Source organism: Psittacula echo (genome assembly GCF_963264785.1).
Source record: "Psittacula echo genome assembly, chromosome: 5".
Lineage (NCBI taxonomy): Eukaryota > Metazoa > Chordata > Aves > Psittaciformes > Psittacidae > Psittacula > Psittacula echo.
The window spans coordinates 11,989,353-12,010,148 of record NC_137739.1 but is presented as its reverse complement, the minus strand read 5'-3'; the positions used below and the strand labels follow the sequence as shown (position 1 = coordinate 12,010,148).

Below are 20,796 nucleotides of genomic sequence, written 5' to 3'. Positions count from 1 at the left end.
TCCGACCGCCCCTTCCGGCGCGACGATGGCGGCGGAGCCCGAGGAGGAGCTGGCGCACGCTGAGGTGCTGGAGCTCTTCCAGGAGGCGCTTGCGCGCCTGGTGCAGGACCCGCTGCTCTGTGACCTCCCGCCGCAGGTAGGGCCGGGGCCGCTGGGGGCCGGGCGGAGGCCGAGGGGCGGTGGCGGGGCTCAGGCCCGCTTCATTCCCCGGCCGCGGCCGTGCCGCCCGCAGGTAACGGCGGAGGAGATCGGCTCTCAGGTGGCGCTGGAGTACGGGCAGGCCATGACTGTGCGCGTCTGCAAAGCGGACGGCGAGACCATGCGTGCGTCCCGGGGCCGGGGGGCGGGAGCGGGCCGGGGCCGCGGGCCGCGGAGCTGACAGGGCGCTTCCCCTCCCCAGCCGTGGTGGTGGTGCAGAACGCCTCGGTGCTGGACCTGAAGAAGGCGCTGCGGCGGCACGTCCAGCTGCGGCAGGCACGGCAGGGCGGCGTGCAGCACCTCAGCTGGTGAGCGGGGCCGGGGGCTCCGGCTGCACTCACCTGCAGCACTCCCCATGGCCTAAAGCGTTTTTGCCCTAGGAAGTACATATGGAGGACGTACCACTTAACTTACGGTGGAGAGAAGCTGGCGGATGATAGAAAGAAGCTGCGAGAGTGAGTGATCTCTTCTGGGGCTGGAGGGGCATTGTCGGTGCACAGGCAACATTGGGACTTTGTGCCTGGCTCTGGACACGACCAGCACTGTACACAGAGGTGGGACAGGCCCTGCCCTGGCAGACCATCTGCAGGACAGGAAGGCCTCAGCGGTTCCTCCGTCACAGCCCTCCTGTGCAAAGTGTGTTTCCCCAATTCAAATCACACCAAGGTACTTAAGAGTAGAACACAGAGAAGGCCAGGGATGGTGTCCTGTGCATGAAACACATTAGTTCAACTCCCAATGAAACTGGGAGCACTTGGGGAGCAGCTACTCAACAGAGGATGGGGTCAGGTCACATTGTATTGTGGAGGGGACCAAGAATGGAAGGAGCCCTGGACAACTTGTGCCAGTGCTCCGGTCACCCTCACAGAGGGCTAGGCAGAGCTGCTGAGGTAGGAAGGAAGAAGGAAGAATGCCAGGCAGAGTGTTGGGGTCTGGACTTGCTCAGCCACAGAGACGATCTAGTAACAACACTTACAAATAACTCCCATGTTTCTATGCCTGTTCTCAGGGCAAGAAGGCAGGACATGCTTCTGAGCACTCTGGCAGCTGCATACAGCAGTGCTGGGTATGCCAGCCTGTGTGCAGACCAGCAGGACAAGCTTGTCTGAAGTATTAAAAATTTAGCAAGACAGCCCTCAGCTTTCCTCAAAAGACTGAGCCATTGGCAATAGATGTTGCATTTAAGGGGTTGTTGCAGTTAGAAAGGCAAATAATCAGATTCTTAGTGCTGGCAGCGTGTTCTACATACACAAATGAGAAATTGTCTTGCATTAGAGCATAGCAAGCATGTTAAGACTCCATCTTGCCCTGGGGAAGAGGAGGCTATAGGCTTTCAAAGGTTGTGGTTCTTGGTTAACTGGCACATAACAGCATAACTCTCCTTCAGGTATGGTATCAGAAACCGGGATGAGGTCAGCTTCATAAAGAAGCTTCGAAAGTAACCTGTCAGGTAAATCCCGAACATCCATTAGAGCTACTACTTCTTCATCTGTCTCTTCCCCAGCCCTTAGTGTTACAGCTCAGAGCAGCCAGTGCTGCTGCTCTCTGCTGCACAGCAGGGCATTTCTGAAGGCCTGCGTCTGGGTTAGGCTTGCACTCTGTCTGTGGTCTGTTTCCATATCCTGGTTTTGTTATGCATACTTTTCTCTGGCTAGAGAATGACAATTCAGCTACTTCAGTTAACATGCAGTAGCAGTATCTTGGTGCTGGCAGTGATGCATCTCTACCCCTACTTTATGTTTAGACTCTGAATCTGCTCCAGCCATGTCCTGAGACTCATTAAATGCAGTGTTCTTTTGCTGGTTTGATTGCTTCTAAGACCTTGCTTTTAGCCTTCTTGAATGTCTGTAAATCACTGTCAGGAATGTGGCTGGGTGCTAACTCATCCCTACATTGCCACCGGCAATTGCCGTCATTCAGGTCATCTGGGTCCTTCTGTGTGCCTCAGGCTCTCATACCCACATGACTGTTCTCCCACCCTGCTCTGAGTGCTCCTGTAGCATTCAGAGCACCTGTAACTAACAGAAACGTTCTGTGGGTACACATAAGCAAATGCAGCAAGCAAACAGAGCATGTTCTTTGCTGAAGTGTATCTTTGTGAGTGTATCTTGAGCCATTTTTCTCAGTTACAATAAGGAATTAGGAAGAGGGATGTCAGCTTACAGATCCTGTAGGTTTCGACTCCCAGTTTCTCTATTTCTGGTGTCTAGAAACCTGAGTTCAACCAAGTCGTTCTCAGAAGACGACACACCATGAGACTTCCGATCATGATATTTCTGTGCAACTGATGCATTCAACAGGAAGCACTAGCAGCACATATATTCACCTGTTTGTAATCTATATAGACATGATTCTGGTATTATGCTGCTGTTTTTATAAAGTTGTGCACACAAACACAAGACGTGGCCAAGACTCAAGCTTAGTTATTTTTAAGTCATCTCTGCTTCCTCTCCACATCTGAAAACACAGGCACAGTGGCCGAGGAGTAGTGGCAAGAGCAGCTTTTCCAAAAGCTTGGGTTTTTGTTTTGTGGCTCCAGGTAGCTGCGTTAGAAACTGTTGCTTTGTGACCACAGTAACCTTTTTTCTTCTTTAAACGCATCCAGTGTAATAAAATGTGTGCTGTAACAGAAGCCATCTGCCCCCTGGTGCCTGTGACCAGCAGTCACCCATGGCACTGGCTGATCCACCCCAATGGAGGTGTGGTGATAAGAGAGCCTAGCATGCAGTAACTATTGTCACTGCCAAATACATTGTTTCTTTAACAGAGCGCACAGAGAATCCAGCCTTACCAAGAGCAGAGTGGGGATTCGGCACTGTCCTGAAGGAGAAGGTGGTAACGTCAAAGAGAAACAAACTTCAGTTGAAATGGACATTTTTTGCAGTTTCTATTTGAAATGTCTCTCTCTGAGCTCTAAGTGGAACGCACTTGCAGTTATTAAAGAGACTCTTTTTTTTTTTTTTTTTTTCTTTTTTTCTGAGGCTTTTGAGGCTCTTATTTCCAGCTGCAGGGCTGTGGGATACTAGAAAGGATTGATTCTAGTGGTACATGAAACAGCACAGCTGAGATAAAGTAACAAACATAGCCACAGACTATGCAGAACAATTAACAGTAGCTAAAACGCTACCTTACCATTTAATCACCACCTTAGCAGTAGTAAACAACTGTGGTTAAAAATGTAGTATTGAAACTAGTGTAATAAAAATAATGGCAGCAGAAAAGGTTCAATACAATTGAACAAGGCACAAACGTTCCGTTTTCAGAGTCTTCTGAGATAAGGCAAAAACATGCCTGCCAAGTGCTAAGGAGACAGTTTAAATTAACCACGGGCAGGGTTAGAAGTGTCATTGGATTAGAGGCTTTGTCCACATGGAACTGGGACAGCAAATGCAAAGACATCTATCTCCAGTGCCTGCTCGAGAAGCCAGCCTTTGCCTTTCAGTGGAGCTGTGCATCCAGGTCGTATTTCTCGCAGAATTTGTCTGTGAATGGTATACAGGTCAGGAACTCGCACCACTCGCACTTGATGGGGTAGAAATAGAACAGAATCACGAGTCCTGAGAAGAGTGCAATGAAGATGAGCTGGAAAATTATAATTTGACATCGCTTCCTATATAAATCAAACTTCCCAAAGCTAATGTAGGGCAGGAAGGCAAAGGAGAGGAAGAAACCACTGATAAATCCTGAAATGTGAGCAAAATTATCAATCCAAGGCAGGAGGCCAAATGCAAAAAGAAAGAGCACCACAGCCAGCAGCTTGAAGAAAGCCCTCCATGGGCGTGCCAGGATTTGCCAACTCTGGAAGAGCTCCACAAAAAGACAGGCCAGAATCCCAAACTGGGATCCTGCAGGGCCAACCTGCAGAAGAAGAGCATTACAGGTAACATCAGGCACATGCCATCTGCCTGGCTTCTGCAGGCAGCCCCAGGCATTACAGTTATTAGTCATTCAGGTCCTTGCTCAGAGTTTCTGGGGAAAGAGATGCTGCAGTCTGCAACTTCATTCTTACTCCCTGAACCCATTCTAAAGGAGCCAGGTTTGATTTAGGATCAAGGTAAGCATGAGGCCAGCAATCACCAGAACAGACTTTCTATTGAAGGACAGATCTGGTTCAAGTCACCAGAAGGGAGAAGCCCTTGAGGGCAATCTCTTGACTCCCACTACGCACTTTTCCTTATCTAAAGGACCTGGAAGATAGTCCTCCAGGTTCTGCCACGCAGTCTTCTGAAGACAGAGTCAAATCAGACTTTTCCAGCTGTGGCATGTGGACAGGGACAGTCCTAGACAGTCTGTGGGAAAGGTGAGCTCTGCTCCTTGCCCCTCTCCTGCCTGCCACTCACACGTGGAGGGGCTTTGGCACAGCTACAGCTCTCAATTCCCAGCCTGTCAGGGCCCTTTCTTACCCTACAGTTGGACAAACCACCAACTCATTACGAGAGGCAGCCTTCTTACTGTGGTCAGACTGGGCCAGTCACTTGGAAAACCCAGGTACTCCGGGCATGTTACTATTCAGCAGCTAGATGCACAACGCATGTACTGCAGAGACTGAGCCCAGCTCTGGTGTCTCTGCCTCTCGTAGAGGGGCACAGGCATGTACAGAAGGCTTGTGTTCATGGTAAGTTACCAGGACCCTAGTCTGCACGAGACCCACCTCTGCTCTGTAGGGTAGAAATATTGCACTGGCAAGGTTCCCAGTGATGCCACTGAGAAGGTAGATGATAGAGATGCGATGCCATCCTGCCAGCTTCTCTAGGTCCCGCAGGATCGTCATTTGGAAACAGACTGAAACCAGACAGTGCAGGATCCTGCCAAGTTCAGAGTACAGGAGCTGAAGCAGCAGACACTGAAGTCACCCCTGTGTTTGTGTTCTTTGCTGAGCCTGATCTGGCCTCACCCACACCACTAACATCCCTCCCAGCAAACACTGCATGGTAAACCTCAGCAGAGACAGCAGCTCAGCAACCCCTCTGTCTCCCAAGGAAGGGACTACCAGAGGCCTCATTGCAATCCCAGTGTTCAGGGTTTCCTCACCCAGATAATGCAAGTTGTACACTTATGCTTACCCAGCATGGAGGAAAAGTGAGAGCCAGAGGCGGTAGAACTGGTCAGGGACTTCTGGATTTAGGAAAGGGAGGAGTCCACAGACATCATCCATGCAGTGCACCTAGGGCAGAAGTGTGGTTGTGAGGAGCCAGCCAGCATGGCTCTTTACAAAACCTACTGCAGAGACTGCAGTGAGTTCTAAAAGAGGGGCTCTCCTCGCACTGCTGTATCAAGTCCCAGTCCTTGTCTCCAACACCAAGTTACACATGACCCATTCCCTGTGGCAGCTTTATGCCCCAGTTCTTCACCCCAACACATGCACAACTGAGACACTGCACTTGCTCACCAATGCAGCAAGAAGGTTAAATTCTGCCACTGCTTCAGTCCAAGTCCTAAACTGGTCTCCAATGAGGGACAGCTGGCTGTAGTGGCAGCCAGCTCTGCCACTACAGTCTGGATCATCAACTTCCCCCAGACTCCCAAGCGGGACAGGACACAGGACTCCCAACTACACTGCAGCACAGCTGTCCCTAGATCTTGCCAAGCCACTAAGGGGAATAGGAGGGAAAAAGGCAGGCACACAACCCCCCAGCTCTTCACTTACCTGAGAGCAGAGTGTTGCCTCTTCATGGAAATAGCCCCGCATAAATTCGCAATATTCCCGGGAGGTTATTTCACACCTGTCAGAGGCACAAGTAATCAAAATAAGGAAAACCAAAAATCACACACATGGAAGGTACAATGGACCATCCTGTGCCTTCCCAGATGACCCACTCCCTGTTGTCTCAACCCATGTCTGCCTATGAGAACTGATGCCTTGAGCTGCCCCTGATGTGCTGTAGTGTCTCTGCAGCAGATGCACTAACACATTCCAAATTTGAGGTCAGTGCTACTCCCCATAGACCCCTCTTGCTTCTCTCTCACAGGCAAACCTGAGTGACCTTCACAGACTAACGCCCTGCATACAGGGGCTCCAAAACAGGTCCTAAAGCTGAGCTATTTTCAGCTGAGAAAGAGCCACTAGAGTTCAGGGAAGCTGTGTCTCTGGGGCTGGGGAATCTTGTGCCTCCATAACTGACAGAGTGGAAACAGGAAGCTAGGCCAAGGGTGTCCTGGTCATGACTTTCACGAAGAGAGAAACTTCTTGGAGCAGCACTGATTTTTCATCCTAGCAGGGAAAGCCAGGCCAAAGCACTGGGAACTAGTCAAGCTGAGAAGCAGTGTGAGGAAGCACAGCATCTTCCTTCCTGGCAAACCACAGCAGGTTGTTTCAAGGCATCTCCTTAAGTGCTCAGGGACTCCACACTGCAGCCAATGTAGCCTATTGGAACCAAGCTGGCGATTCCCAAGAAAAAGCACAGAACTCCCCAGCAGAAGTATTTAATCCCTTGGGATCTGAGTCCCTCCAGACTGCAAGGACCAGTTTAGTGAGATACCCTACTGCACTGAAGACTCAGTCTGGCTGTTATCCCCTGTTCATTCCAGAGCCCTTCTCCATCTGAGAGACCTGTTATGGCTCTCTGTCCAGCTCCCCTTCCTAACAGGGTTCTGGGCTGTGTGTGGGAAGGCCAAGGAGGACAATTGGCTGCATCTACAATCTGAAAAGGGCCAGCTGTGTCTTACCCCAACAGCCAGCCCCCCTCCATATAGGTAAAACTCATTACCTTCCTTTGGTCCCAATGCAGCACGGCCGGCCTGTAATCACACAGTCCATGTGAAGGTGGTTGGTGTAATTCCCAGCACTGTTTTTTGTGCAGATCTGCAAAATGACAACAGGCTGCAGTCAGGCAGCCATGGCTTTGCTTGCTGCCTGAGTAAAGTCAACACAGCCCCTTGGGAAGAAGCCAGTCTTCCCAAGGCCTCCCTGTGACAGACAGCAGGATAGTGCCTGATACTCCATCTGCCCAAGCCACAATCAACACCTGTCAAGGACAAAAAACAGCCCCAAGGCCGAGTTGGTCTCCATCACTCTGTTACCCTGGCAGGGCCCAGAGCTTTAGCTGGCACAGGGGAACTTTGGTTGTTGGAGGGCTTTAAGCCTTGGCTAGACAAAGCCATGGCTGCCCTGATCCATTGTCTGTGACAACAAGCAGGAGGCTGCACCAGAGACCCTGCCCTTCCATCAACACAGCTGTGCCTCTGAACAGTGAGATGCAAATGCCATATTCCAGCTGCCCAAACAGGCTCTGTGCCACCAGCAATGCTCACCGGCCATTTGGTGATGTCATCCGGCCACTCATGCGGCTCCATCGAGGCTGGCTGCTCACACACCCTGCAGCAACACAAAGCAGAGATGAGCCTGAGAGATAACTCTCCCCAGCACCAGATGCCCCCAGGAACCACCACACTGTCCTTGCTCCCCTCTGTCCCTGGCAAGGGGCTGGTGATATGCTAGGTCAGATCAGCCAAGGCTGTGCTGATCAAAGCTGCAGCTTCATTCCAGCGAGCAGAGATCATGGCTCCAGCACAAAGGCAGCCATCTGAAAGCACACAGCTGCCCAGAACTCACTGGCTCCTTCCCAGGGGGATGCAATCCCAAAGGGGGGCATTCAGCAGGTCTCAGCTCTACATCAGCCCATGGTGACCGAGGACAAAGGTGTGCCATGGCACCTGGCAGGGCTCTGCGGCAGAGGTGTGCTGGGAAAGTGACTGCTGTACCCCAAGAAGGAAGCTTGTGTGGGGAGCAGGTGAGGAGGGGGAGAGGGATGAGAAAGGCATCCACAGCTCACAACAGGCCACTGTGCAGGCCAGCAGCCAACAACAATGGAGATTAGGGTGAGCAGAAATATCATGCTCTGTCTTGGCCTCCCCTGAAGCTGCTGGGGCAAGCAGGGACATCACTGACCTGTCCCTTGGTCTCCAAAGCAGCTGCTGCCCCATCCAGCAATCAACTGGTGTGGGACTTCATGCCTCTGACTGTACTGTCACAGCAACCTTGTCCCCACAGGATGGCAGATGGGCTAAGCAGGACTTACCTGGGGTCCTGATGACAAACAGACCCAAACTGCCTCTTGTTTCCTGCCAACATCGGTGTGCTAGGGTGATGGGGCCACTTCACCCACACGGCCAGCGTGGACTGCAGGAAAGAGGAGAGCTGTCACCATATAGCCCAGGGTGGGAGAAGCATCATCAGAAGTGGCCCTGATCCTGCAGGAACAACACGAAAGGGCCACCACACTCACCGAGCACTCTTCCTCTGAGGTCTGCACACAGCCTGACTTGTCATTCCGCACACAGCAAGCAGAGTGCTTCTCCTTCTCCCGCTTGGCACTGATGAAGCTGTGCACTTGCTGGTCCTGCCTCATGCATGGTGAGAACTTGGCCCCGAGGTGGATCAGGGCCTCCTGGCAGAGATGGAAACACTCAGCTAAGCCATGGGGCAGGCCATGATTGGCTGGGACATAGCAGGCTGGGGGAACTGCAAGGGGTACCCCTATCAGGACTCAAGGGACCAGGGACAAGCCCTACATGATGAAGCCCAACGTCAGGCATACTCTCAGTATTCACTTTGAAGAAGTCAAGCCCAGAACAAAAGTTCAGGGCTTTCCTTGTCCATGATCTCAGAAAGGCCAGCGCTGTGGCTGGGCAGGGAAACTGGGACACAACAGCCATTCCCAGGGGGAACGGTATCAGAAAGCTGTCACACCCCATACAACTGCATTTTCTCTAGTCCACGCTTGGCTTTGCAGGAACAGGGTACAAAGCAGGAGTGCCAAGGCCCAGCCTCTAGGTAACCCATCCTTTCAGATGGTTGGGGCCAAAAGCACCACCTGCACCCTGTCAATGACAGCAGGCTCTATGGGAGGTCCAACTAGCTAGCATCAAGCTCCAGCCCCTGGAGTGGCACGGCTGCAGCATGCAGTCCCACATCAGTCCACCAGCAGTTCCAGGCAATAGCACTCACTGAGCTGGGGCCAATCCAGAAGTTTTCCTGCTGAACATATTTGACATTTTCATAAACCCCTCTGTTTCGTAAGACCTGCAAGGAGAGAAAGTGAGAGCCCCATAAGCGCCTGCACACAGGGGAGCAGGGCAGGCAGCAGAGGCTGGTGGCAATAGCACCCAGGATGAACAGAAATCCCCACAGCCGCAGACTGGGTACACAGTTCTCTCAAACTGGTCTTTTGCAGGATCACAGATAAACCCCCATCAAGGCACGAGCATCTTCATCTTAAGATTTCATTTAAAATGTCTGTCTCTGGCTACTTCAAGAAATCCCTGGGCCTGGAGACCTGGGGGTGGCTTGAGAGCCTGCAAAAAGCTTCACAGCTCAGAAGCATAAGCAGCATAGGCCCAGGTACTGGTGACAGTGCTCTGAAAGCTGTCAGATACATAGGTGAGAAGCTCCCCAGGGCATCCCCTACATGGAGTGAGGACATAGGTGTAGAGAGATGTACCTCAGAGACCTTTAACAACAGTGGGAAGGCTACAAACAGCTTCAAGATCGGCTCTCAAAGTCAGACAGGTCAGTTTTTCTCCTGGCAGAAGCAAAATCCTGCAACTGTTGCAAAAACTTAGGTTTGAAATATTTCCCTGCTATGAACATCCTCCTGGTCACCAGGAGGGGAATACGTAGTTTGAAAGGGCTCCCAGCGCAGACACAACTAGAGGCTGCAAACAGCCCACCATGATTTGTGCCAGCTACAATTTGATGTCAGAGCAATGTGGCTGCAGGAGGTACAAGGCAGCATGGGGGCTCACAGAGATGCTGCAGGCAGTCCCTAAGCACAGATACCCAGCATTCAGCTGTCAAGGCCATCAGGCAAGTAGCCAGTATGCTGCAGACTACAACACAATCACACTCCAGGCAAGTCAGGGGGATTTACTTACCGAATCAACAGTTTCATGTTGCGAGAACCCCACAGGGGCGATGCCGTAGATGCACACAGCGAGGATGGTGATGAGTGAATGCACAAAGGTGACCCAGTAAGTGAAGAAAGGCCTGGATGGAGGGAAAGGGAAAAGATCAGAGGCAGAAACCCAGGCACATTACATCTACTCACAGAACACAGGAGAAAAGCTGCTGTTTTTCCCCAGGAACCTTGACAGAATCTAACGTACATGGCCAGGATCTAGGGATGCACAGGATTGGAGGCAATGACCTAAGGTCTTGCTGGCACAGACCCTGTTTACTTCAACTTCCCCATTACACTGGGCAAGCCACCTTTTTCCAAGAAAACATCCATGAGAACACATAAGCCTGATGCCAAAGTGTGTTTTGTGTCTGAAATAATGACTTTAGGGGAACGATCAGAGACAGGGATTCAGAGTCTTCCTGTTCATTGCAGGACAGTGGTGGTGGGGCAGAGATCTGCAGGCCCTCCAGGTAGCAGAGATACAGACACCTAACGCAGTGCGAGGAGTAGGGTGAGCTCCCAGTGCATGGTGATGCTAACATGCACTGTACTTCAAGGATACAGACTGGGGAGGTCTTAGCAGCAGTTTCACCCAACCATTCCAAGGCAGTGGCCTAAGACACCAGAGGACAACAGCAACCAACTACTAGTTTTGCTGGGACTGAGTCTATGATTGCAGCTCTCACCTGTGATCATCCATGTCCTCAATCTGCTGCTTCACATAGCTGTCGGTGTGCTTACGGTACAACAAGCGCAATCCCAATCAATTACTAGCCCAAACCAATTACTATCCCAGTCAATTACTGGTTTTGTTGGGACTGAGTCTATGACCGCAGCTCTCACCTGTGATCATCCATGTCTTCAATCTGCCGCTTGACATAGCTGTCGATGCGTTTGCGGTATGTGCGGTTTGTCAGCTTCCCCACCATGCCCAGGCCATACGGCCTCTTCTCCTTGGCAAAGAGCTTCCTGACAGGGACAGCGATGCGCTGGCCACGCTTCTGTGGGCTGACACTCACCACCTCCTGCCGCAAGCGGACCTTGGGCTGTGCCAGGGCCCCATCCTTCTGCTTCCTCCAACCTCGCTCCAGTGGGCTGAAATAAAAAGCAGGATAGCAGTGGTTTCCTTCTGCATGGCACAGCAATGGGGACCAGCCCTTCCCTGGTCTTTGGTGGCAGCAGATCCTGTCTTTCCCACCACAGCTGAGCTGAGCAGCAGCTAATGGCAGACAAGGTGCCATGGAGTAGAAGCTGTATTTCAAAGGCTTACCCAGCATCAGTTGATGAAAGTGCAGGACTGCACACTGAAGGTGTATAAGGCAGCTGTGCCACACTAAGCCCCACCAATGAGGAGCTGTCAAGGCTTTAAAGAACTGTTTCAGCAACAGGCTAAAATGGGGAGGCTGCGGCCAGGCACATCTGCAGCCTCATGCACATCTATTTCTTCCTCTGCTTCATTCCTCTTATTCTGCCCTCTGCTATGAAATGGAAGCATAGTTTAGGCCAGCATTGGAAATCCCCACTCTTAAAGCACTTTACTGTGATTGAGTTGGCAAGTCAAACCCCCATGCACATCAAATCAGACAGAGGAGAAGAGCAGGAATCCAAGCAGCCTCCCTGACCAAGAAAGTGACACTGTCATGTACTGCAAGCTGTGCCAGTTACCTCTCACAATCTGCCTCCCATTCCTCCCTTTATTTGCACCAGTGCATGCATTTCTGGGAGAACAACAAAACCAGTCTTCAACAACACACTTAAAATCCCAAGCAGCACTGTCTAAAGGAAGGCTTTTTTACCAAAACAGAGTATGTGATGAACATTGCACAAGCTGCTGGTGAACAGTATCTGCTTTGGAAGTCTCCATCATATTCAGATGTTTTTGTGTTTCTTTGCTCTTTAACAGCAGTCTGGAGGTCAGGTCTGCAGCATTCAGACCCTGACCAAAAAAATCCTACCTACCATTTCACCCTTGCTCACTGCCTAGTGACATGGTAGGTATATCCCTCACATGCACTCTAGTCTAATTTACCTTCTCTGGCTTTCTGAACAACTCCTTCTGCACAAAGATAATGGTTTTCAGAAGTGGTCAGACAATCCAGCTGACAGACTTTGTTCTAGAAGATCAGCATCTCGGAGAGATCATGAAGTATGGACAAGTAACAGCATGAGGGAGAATCTGAACCTCCTCAGCCAAAAACACTGCTGTGAAACCAGCTATTTTCAAGGTTGCACCTTGCAGAAGATGCATTTTTATAAAGCTGAAAGTCCCAACTTCCCTTTGGGAAGCCCTTCTCTGACAGAAGCACAGATTTCACTGCAGCCTACTCTTGCCCCAAGAGTCCAAGTGGTTTCTGTGTTATGGACACGCTGATTCCCAGTATTTCCAGTGCTGGGCTATCAGCCTATGCCAAAATAAACACCCAGCCACCGAAAAGATACCCAACTATGACTCTGGTAATAGTTCTCTGCAGTGTGAAAGAAATGCATTTTCCTCAGTAAATAAAACTATTTAAGGAGATCCAAATGGAGATAAGAAGACTGAGACCATCTCAGAGGAGTGACAACAAACTCCCACCTTTCGCCGCTTCCACTTATGTTAAGACTGAGTAAAATTCTTGGAAACACTTGAAGGGAAAGCGCCAACACAGCAAGATGGGCTGTGAACAGCAGAACCACAACAAGGACCTCCCTGTCTGCTCCACATTCACACCCAACAGAACTCTTTGCTGGGGTGAGCTGCCAGCTAAGCTAGAGCTGACTCGGAAACAACACAGGGCAATTACTCAGTACCAGTTACTCAGGTGGAAAAAATCTAGGCATATGGTACAGTACCACCCACATATTTGTAGGGCTCTCAGCATCAGTGCCACACCTTTCTCTCATTTCAAGTGAGGAATGTAGCCCAGCTCGACACTCAGCAATGCTTCACACCACTCCTTGGAGCAAGACAACAGTTCCTGGTGACTATGGTAATGGCAACAGCCTTCTTGTCTTTGCTACATTCTCCATAACCGAAGGCTGGGCCCCCAGCATCCTCACAGCTGATTTAGAGTGTCTTTTGTTTCTTCAAGGCATGATACAGTCTCTGAAGTTGCTGGAGAGACTGCAGAGGTGGCCTCAGAGTCACCTTTCACATGCATTGGTAGCTGGGGCAGGAGGTCTTCAACTGGCCTTAAAGAAAACCCATTACTGCACTGCTCTGGGCTCTGCACTGAACCACAATACCTGGATACTTGCTTCCTCTCTGACTATTCCACTCTGAACAGGCTGGCCACCCCATGTTAGGTTTTGACAGCTTCCAGGAGGATACTCACAGTAGCAAGTGGCTTCTTTCAAGCTCATTTTTGTCCAAGGCCCCTCCTGTGAGATCTGTCTGATCCTGAGGTTTCACCTCTGCATCTTTGATTGCAGCTTCTGACGGTGACTCAAACACTTCATCTGGGTAAGTAGAGAGCTCCTCATGAAGAACTCCTTCCTGGGCAGAGAAACAGAAGTCCCATCAGAAGAAGCCAGCATCACATTAAGACACCAGCCCTGGCACGAACCGGTGCTGCTCTCCACAACAGAGTCCTGCCAGGCCTCGAATCCTGCACTGCCTCTGCTGCCAGTACCACACCAGAGCCCTGTCCCTCACCCGAGCAAAGAAAGAAGTGTCGAGCTCATCTGGAAAATCCACCGTGTCCTCCTCCAGGAAACTTGCTGGGGTGAAGCTGCGCCGCTGAGCTCTCCTCAGGGTGCTGTCCTTCACTGAGCGCCCCTGCAGCCAGAGGAAGAAAACGGCATCAAGCCACTGACAGAAACCTGAACCCCAGGCACATGTAGGGTCACCCCACAGGGAGCCCAAGTGTTGAGCTGGTTCACACTTGTGTGTGGAGCACAGCAGATCTGCTGATGCGCAACACCTTCCTGGTGAGACTCACAGGTATTACCCCACTTCTCAATTTACAGGCCCATCTTCCTTGCAGTGAGGCTTGCAATGTGCTCCTCTACCATGTACTGTGCAATGCTGACCAAACCAAAGTGATAGGTGGTACTAAGCACAGCAAAAAGGTTGCTGGGCCCAGGAAAGCAGACACTTGGCAGGATGAAGAGACTTGCATAGTAAGAGCCTCAAGTACTTCTGCTCTTCCATGACCACTGACCAGCTGCAGATGGACCGTCGAGAGGTCCAGGCAGGCTGAACTGGACCTCATGGAACTCTCTAAGGCTGCTGGCTGTGGGAATCAAAGCCTTCAGGCCAATACATGGAAAACAAGACCTGTACCAAAACCTAGCTGTCATTCCTGCTTTTTGCAAATCCTGCCTCCTAGGCACATGGCTGAAACAGAACAGGAGAAGGCTTAGTTTCTTCCCTTCCACCACTACTCTCCCATCGTCTCCACTCAGAAGCTCCTTCCCTCTCTCCTTCTCTCAGGACAGAGCCCCATCCTGCCCCCAGACTGGTGCCTGGTGCCTGCCCGCCCCCAGACAGTACCTTCACCAAAGCTGCAGCTGCTCGGAAACTCATTTTAGCGACAGATTCCCGTTTCCGTCGCCGTGGAAGGCGGTTGAACCCTGAGCGGGAGCTGGTGAAGGAGCAGAGTGATGTGGCGCCGGGTGTGATCGGTGTGTGCGGGATGCTGAAGCCATCATTGTCGTCAGCCATGCGAAAAGCTCGGCCGCGGGCCAAGGGGTCTATGATCTGCAGAGAGAAGCAGCCCATCAGTCCATTCACGCCCAAACCCTTCCCTACCAAGCCCTCCTCCCTCCAAGCAAATGTCTTGAGACCATGACAGTGACCTGGTTCCCAGGACTGACCAAGAGCCAGGCTGGACAGACCAACAAGATTCCACGATAGGGAGATATGGAATAACCTGTTGCAAGCTAAGCCTTAGTTGTAAGCCTCAAACCTAAGTCCTCAAACCTCTCACCCTGCCCTCCCTTCTCCCCACCTTTTTTTTCCTTTTCTTTGGTTGGTGATTGACTATTTTCACCGTGAATGTTCCTGGTACTTACAGGAGACTCCAAACCTCCTTCAGGCCTTCCTGAGCTCTTGGTTCTATTCATCTCCTGTGCCAGTGAGCTCCACAATCAGAGAATGTGCTGTCTGAACAGGAGTTTGAGAAATCCCTGGAAACAGCCATGCTCTTTCTCCAGCTAGTTTCCTTTCTGATACAGCTAGTTTTCTCCAGCTTGTTTCTTTCTCCAGCTAGTTTCCTTTCTGATACAGGACAGCCTAGGACTTAAACAGTATCCTGTTGAAGCTTAACTGTATATTTACATCTGCTTGCATTAATTAAGTTCTAACAGCTGGAAAAAGCAGGCAACCTTCCAGGAGCTGCAAGCCCTTCTATGGGACTCTTCAGGCCAAAGCTCTCACTTCTTCCAAACATACAAACCAACCTAATGAAAATATTGCCCTCAGCCACAAACCTTGCCTCTGTCCTTACATCATCACAGCTGTGGTTTCTGTAAGACTCCTATGCTTTATCCTAACGTTTTACAAGCTTTTTTTTAACCCACAGTTGAACACTAAACATGAAGCTTTATGGGCTTAAACCTAGTGATACTGTGTTCTAATTTCATGTAGCCCAAGTAGAGCCCAACAGTATTTCTGAGTCTCCTACGATCAAAGACTAACTGCAAGACACTCTTATTAGCTAGTAAGAAATCAGGAAAGAGCACAACAAGGTGAAATTTGATTGAAAGATGCACAAAATGCTCTGCTTCAGTGACACAGCCAGGCTTCATGTCATAGACTAACCTGATTTGAAATTTGTTTCCCTACTTGCCCAGGTTGCAATGGTGCTCACTAATGCACAGTAATCAACACATGGGTTACTATCACTGAATGGAGCAGAGGGATATTGTGGGTTAGTTCTGAAGTGCTTGTCACTGAACAAGCTTGACTGGGTCTTGTTCCCTGGGGTCACACTTGAAGGTAGGGAGGAGGGAATTAGGAGATGCCGTTTGCAGGCACTCAACACCACTTCTGAGGACCTGTAAGCAGAGCTGTAGTACTGTTAATACAAAAGACACCTTCTAAATTCTTAAAACAACCAGGTATATAAGAGTACAGTAGCTGTGCTTCCACTTGCATTCTGCTTGGGTCAACGATCCACTAGGCAATTGTCCTGAGTGATACCAGGTTTGTCACTGTATATTGGGGCCCAGGGTACTGCCCAATCTGTGTACAACAGAATTTTGTCCTTGCAAAATGGCAGCAAAACCCCCAAGCTGAGCGCTCTTGGACATTAAGCAGCTTGGAAGCTGTGTGGTTCGGTTGATACGCCAGAGGGAAGGGATGCCATCCAGAGGGACCTCGACACACTTGTGAGGTGGGCTGATGCCAACCTTATGAAGTTTAACCATGCCAAGTGCAAGGTCCTACACCTGGGTTGGAGCAATCCCAGGCACGGCTACAGGTTGGGCAGAGAAGAGATTCAGAGCAGCCCTGCAGAGAAGGACTTGGGGGTGTTGGTCGATGAGAAAATGAACATGAGCCGGCTTCAGTGTGCGCTCGCAGCCCAGAAAGCCAACCGTATCCTGGGCTGCATCAAAAGGAGCGTGACCAGCAGGTCGAAGGAGGTGATCCTGCCCCTCTACTCTGCTCTCGTGAGACCTCACTTGGAGTATTGTGTGCAGTTCTGGTGTGCTCAACATAAAAAGGACATGGAACTGTTGGAACAAGTCCAGAGGAGGGCCACGAGGATGATCAGGGGACTGGAGCACCTCCTGTATGAAGATAGGCTGAGAAAGTTGGGGCTGTTGAGCCTGGAGAAGAGAAGGCTGCGTGGAGACCTCATAGCAGCCTTCCAGTATCTGAAGGGGGCCTACAAGGATGCTGGAGATGGACTCTTCATTAGGGACTGTAGTGACAGGACAAGGGATTAAAACTTAAACAGGGGAAGTTTAGATTGGATATAAGGAAGAAATTCTTTACTGTGAGGGTGGTGAGGCACTGAATGGGTTGCTCAGGGAGGTTGTGAGTGCTCCATCCTTGGTGGCGTTCAAGGCCAGGTGGGATGAGGCCTTGGGTGGCATGGTTTAGTGTGGGGTGTCCCTGCCCATGGCAGGGGTGTTGGAACTAGATGATCTTAAGGTCCTCTCCAACCCTAACTATTCTACGATTCTATGCTGCACACACCTAATCACCACCATCGTTCACAACATGACAAACACTGCTCTAAGCCTACCACCAAAACAGCTGAGGGACCTCAGCCAACGAGACTGGAGAAAAGAAAGGAGCCTGCCAAACTGTATTTGAGACTTGAGAAGTGTCTGAGCACAGAGCCCAGACATGTTGAGGCAGAACTAAGCCCGCAGAGAGGTCACAGCTGCCAAAGTGGTTAAGACACTGTGCAGAAAACTCCTGATGGCCTTGAATCTGTCCCAGATTACTCACCTTTTGCATGCCCAGCTGGCAGGGTCCAACATACAGTGGAGGAGGAGTCTCTGTGCTTGTTAGAGAAATATTGTCCTGACTGGGCAAGTCCATTTCTCGGATGACCTGAGGTTTCAGCTTCCCATACCGCAGACTACAGTGGCGAAGGCTCTTTCTCTGCCATTTCTGAGTAGCGTCACTGTCTTTGCTCACCCCAAACCAGTCCGCTGTGCCTCTGAAAGATGCCAGCATACAAGTGCAAAGAAGCATTATGTTTGCTTGGACTATACATATGAGAAGTCCAAAGCCTTGGTGGTCTCTTCCAGCCCAGCCCAATTCAAAGACACACAGAACTCTTCCCCATGAGCATCTCACAGCCTGTCCTCAGCTGCTTTTAGCAACCTGACAGATGCTGGCCAGAAACGTTGAACCACTAACAGCATTCTGTCTCTTAAGACAGAAGAAAAATTGACAGGAGAGATAAATGACAGGGGAGATTTGCTGTGTGGAAAGAACAGTTTGTTCTTATTTTTTCTGAAAAGAAAGAAAGAGATGGAACAGAAACTCAGAAAAGAGCTTGTTTAAATTTTAAAACCCATCTATTGAAAACACTTACCATCTCCAGGGCCATCTCCACTTACCATCTACATCCCCATTGTGGGATTGTACTGTTCCATGGCTCTGGAGCTTCTCCCAAGAGCCACCGGAATTCACTGTTCTCTCCCATCCTCCCCCACACTCCCAGGATACTCCCAACTTCTCCATCTCATGCTGCAGGATTTCTATCCTCCTCAAAGGTAACATGAAAGGCAAGTGTTTGCTCTGGTCCTGATCTCTGCCAAGGCAAACACACACAGCTCTAAGCTGCTGGTTGCAGAGGCAGGAGCACAAGGTTGCAGCCTTGAGGTAGGTTTGCTGCCAAGTGGCTGCTGTCACAGAAGAGCAGTTGATCAGAAGCAAAATCCCAAGGAAGGCAGAGAGGGAGCAAATAAGTCAGATTAACAACCTACTTCAAATACTGCAGGGCAGCTGATACCCTACACCTACAAAGATCATCATAGCCCTGCCAACCTTTTCCCACTGTGATTAATCTTTCCTTTGGAAGATGACAAGCTGCGTCAGCCTACAGTTGTCTGGCCCAGGTGTCAAAACCTGAAAGTCCTTCCAAGCCAAATCCCATGCCCTGGCCTCAGAACCCCTGCTCAGAAGGATTTCCAGCTGCTAAGAAGCAAAACCTCACAGATCACGAAGGGATTATGAAAAGATACACTGGAATAAAGGCTGCATTAAATCTAGAATTAGGTCACACACAGGGGAACTGAGTCACTGCACTGCAGACAGGAAAGTGTTCCTGTGTTTTGTACAACACCAAGCAAAAACCATCAACCAAGAGGTGAAGATCTCCTGCCTCCGTGTAAAAAGATGTGAATTTGAAATCCACAGCCTTTTCAGCTAAAATCTCCAGATGCAAACCAGCACACATTGCCCTCAGCCTCTTCAGAGGATCCAGAACAGATCCTTCAGCTGGTGTGAGGTCACCTGGGCAATTGCTGGATCTCACCTGACCTCACTGATCCAACTGTCTTCAAATGCCTCCAGAAAGTCCAGAGGGGCCAGACCTCAGAGGCAGGGCTACAGGCATGTCTCAGAGCACTGCTCTGCTCCCACAGACCCACATTTCATCAGAGCAATCTCTCTCTGTTTGGAGCAGAAGGGTCAGCACCTGGCCTGACAGACCCAAACCAGGCCTACAGCACAAATGTGATGCTCTGGCCATGCAGATGCAGCACAACACACACCACAAAACAGTCTTACAACTCAGAGGGCTTCTCATACACAGCTGTAACCAGTATTTCATCACCAAGGTGACCTTGGGTAACAAGTCCATACATGGGGCCACTCCTCAATAGGAAAAGTTTGAGGTCATTTGTGCCGTATGAGCCTGAATGTTGATGAATGGTGCATTTTACCAACAGCAGAGCCTCAAAGTCCTCTGAAACTGTGCTCCTGCCAGTCTGGAAGGACAAACACTACCACAGCTGTTTTGTACTGCAAGGACCACTCCTGAACTGCCATAGACACCACTGGGCCAGGGTAAAGAGCTGTACTACTCTCTGATCATAGTCGAGACAGTCCAGGAGAGCTGACTATGGTTTGGGGTATCTGGGAAGATACTGAATGCCTGCATCCAGCTGGGGAGCCCCGTCATATCCTCCGCACTGTAACAAGGAATGAACCAGCATCAGAGGTCAGCTCTTGCTCTTCTATTGCACTGAGCTAACTAGCTCTGAAAGCCTAAAACCAATTGTAAGCAGTTGCCAAAGGTGGACACAATGCCAGAGTGAGGAAGGTAGGACAGGAATGGACTCCTGGGCCAGTCCACTCTAGGTCCAGTCCTCACCATGCACAAAGTCACATTGTCTGTCTGATTTAAAAGTCTACTAAGCTCCAGTTTTGGGGTGGTGGTTGATGGGCCATTGTGCCTCCTGGAGTGGCTCATCCCCTTGGTGCTAAGTAAACGAAGACCTCCACCTCAAAAAAAAGACAGTCATATTTGGATTAGAACAAGCCATGTTGTCAACAGTGAATGAGTGGATGTTCTATTCCATTCCCAGCTCCTGAGCCCCGTCTGGACCAACATAACTAGCATCTGTTCAGTGCTGCTTCCTCTCCATCCCCTTCTGCCCCAAGGAGGCTTTAGGACCAACATATGCATATACCACATGTTGCATTGATGCTAGCAAAGGCAGGCTGAGCTGTGGCTGCCCTGGGGAGATATTCCAGCTGTGGTGAACACCAGGAGGTTGACAGCTTGTTAGGGAAGGCAGGAGGGAGTGAGGCTGGCGGGTGGACAGCTTGTTAGTCCATGCTACTTATTGACAGCTGCCTACATATTTAGTAGGAGTGACAACTGGTTTTTGTTAGAAGCGCACATGAACTTTCTCACTCCCGTCTGTTTGCAGGCCTCCTGGCCAGCCCTGGGAAGGCAGCACATCCCAGCAACAGACAGGATCTGTGCAGGTCACAACAGCCCTTGCACACACATGCAGGGGTGGGTTTCACACTCAGTGCTACCCATACCTGAAAAACGATCGGGGCAGGGACTGCCGCTTTCTCAGGGAACTCCTGCCCACCCGGTGCCCCTGAGCGGGCAGGGTCTGACTCCTCTGAAACCGTACCTGTCTGCTGCAAAGAAAAGACAGCTGAAGGGAGGGACCTTGTAGGGCTGTGCAGGGGAGCAGCCACCTGCATCCAACACTTCCCCATCTCCTTCCATAGCCCCATCCACAGCAGTACATGACAGCAGCTTCCACCTGAGAGCATGATCTCAGAGAA

General features: G+C 50.5%; 2 protein-coding genes across 6 annotated transcripts in view; one reads left to right on the top strand and one right to left on the bottom strand.

The window, feature by feature from the left end:
• Window positions 1–25: 25 nt before the first annotated feature.
• SNRNP25 (small nuclear ribonucleoprotein U11/U12 subunit 25) lies at window positions 26–3,546 on the top strand (the record flags this gene model as incomplete). 5 transcript variants are annotated; one of them, XM_080620079.1, is made up of 6 exons in its annotated part: window positions 26–136; window positions 233–323; window positions 401–506; window positions 579–653; window positions 1,586–1,648; window positions 2,966–3,094. In XM_080620079.1, 5 exons carry the CDS (start codon window positions 26–28, stop codon window positions 1,638–1,640), a joined length of 438 nt encoding a protein of 145 aa, XP_080476205.1. In that variant the 3' UTR covers window positions 1,641–1,648; window positions 2,966–3,094. The 5 variants fall into 5 exon arrangements, 4 of the variants coding, with proteins under 4 accessions (XP_080476205.1, XP_080476203.1, XP_080476204.1 ...); XR_013957098.1 differs by having other exon boundaries at window positions 26–323; window positions 579–864; window positions 2,966–2,984; XM_080620077.1 differs by lacking the exon at window positions 1,586–1,648 and having other exon boundaries at window positions 2,966–3,543.
• Window positions 3,547–3,551: 5 nt separating this feature from the next.
• Window positions 3,552–20,796, bottom strand: part of RHBDF1 (rhomboid 5 homolog 1) — a 37,484-nt gene continuing 20,239 nt past the window's right edge. Inside the window, exons 4-18 of the mRNA XM_080620075.1 lie at window positions 17,482–17,695; window positions 14,572–14,778; window positions 13,732–13,854; window positions 13,412–13,572; window positions 10,941–11,192; window positions 10,072–10,183; window positions 9,146–9,220; window positions 8,424–8,585; window positions 8,217–8,317; window positions 7,450–7,513; window positions 6,906–7,000; window positions 5,846–5,921; window positions 5,262–5,362; window positions 4,850–5,003; window positions 3,552–4,056 (exon numbers count right to left, since the gene is read on the bottom strand). Coding sequence (XP_080476201.1) covers window positions 3,637–4,056; window positions 4,850–5,003; window positions 5,262–5,362; window positions 5,846–5,921; window positions 6,906–7,000; window positions 7,450–7,513; window positions 8,217–8,317; window positions 8,424–8,585; window positions 9,146–9,220; window positions 10,072–10,183; window positions 10,941–11,192; window positions 13,412–13,572; window positions 13,732–13,854; window positions 14,572–14,778; window positions 17,482–17,695 — 2,317 coding nt within the window. The 3' untranslated portion in view covers window positions 3,552–3,636. The remainder of the gene's footprint in view (window positions 4,057–4,849; window positions 5,004–5,261; window positions 5,363–5,845; window positions 5,922–6,905; window positions 7,001–7,449; window positions 7,514–8,216; window positions 8,318–8,423; window positions 8,586–9,145; window positions 9,221–10,071; window positions 10,184–10,940; window positions 11,193–13,411; window positions 13,573–13,731; window positions 13,855–14,571; window positions 14,779–17,481; window positions 17,696–20,796) is intronic.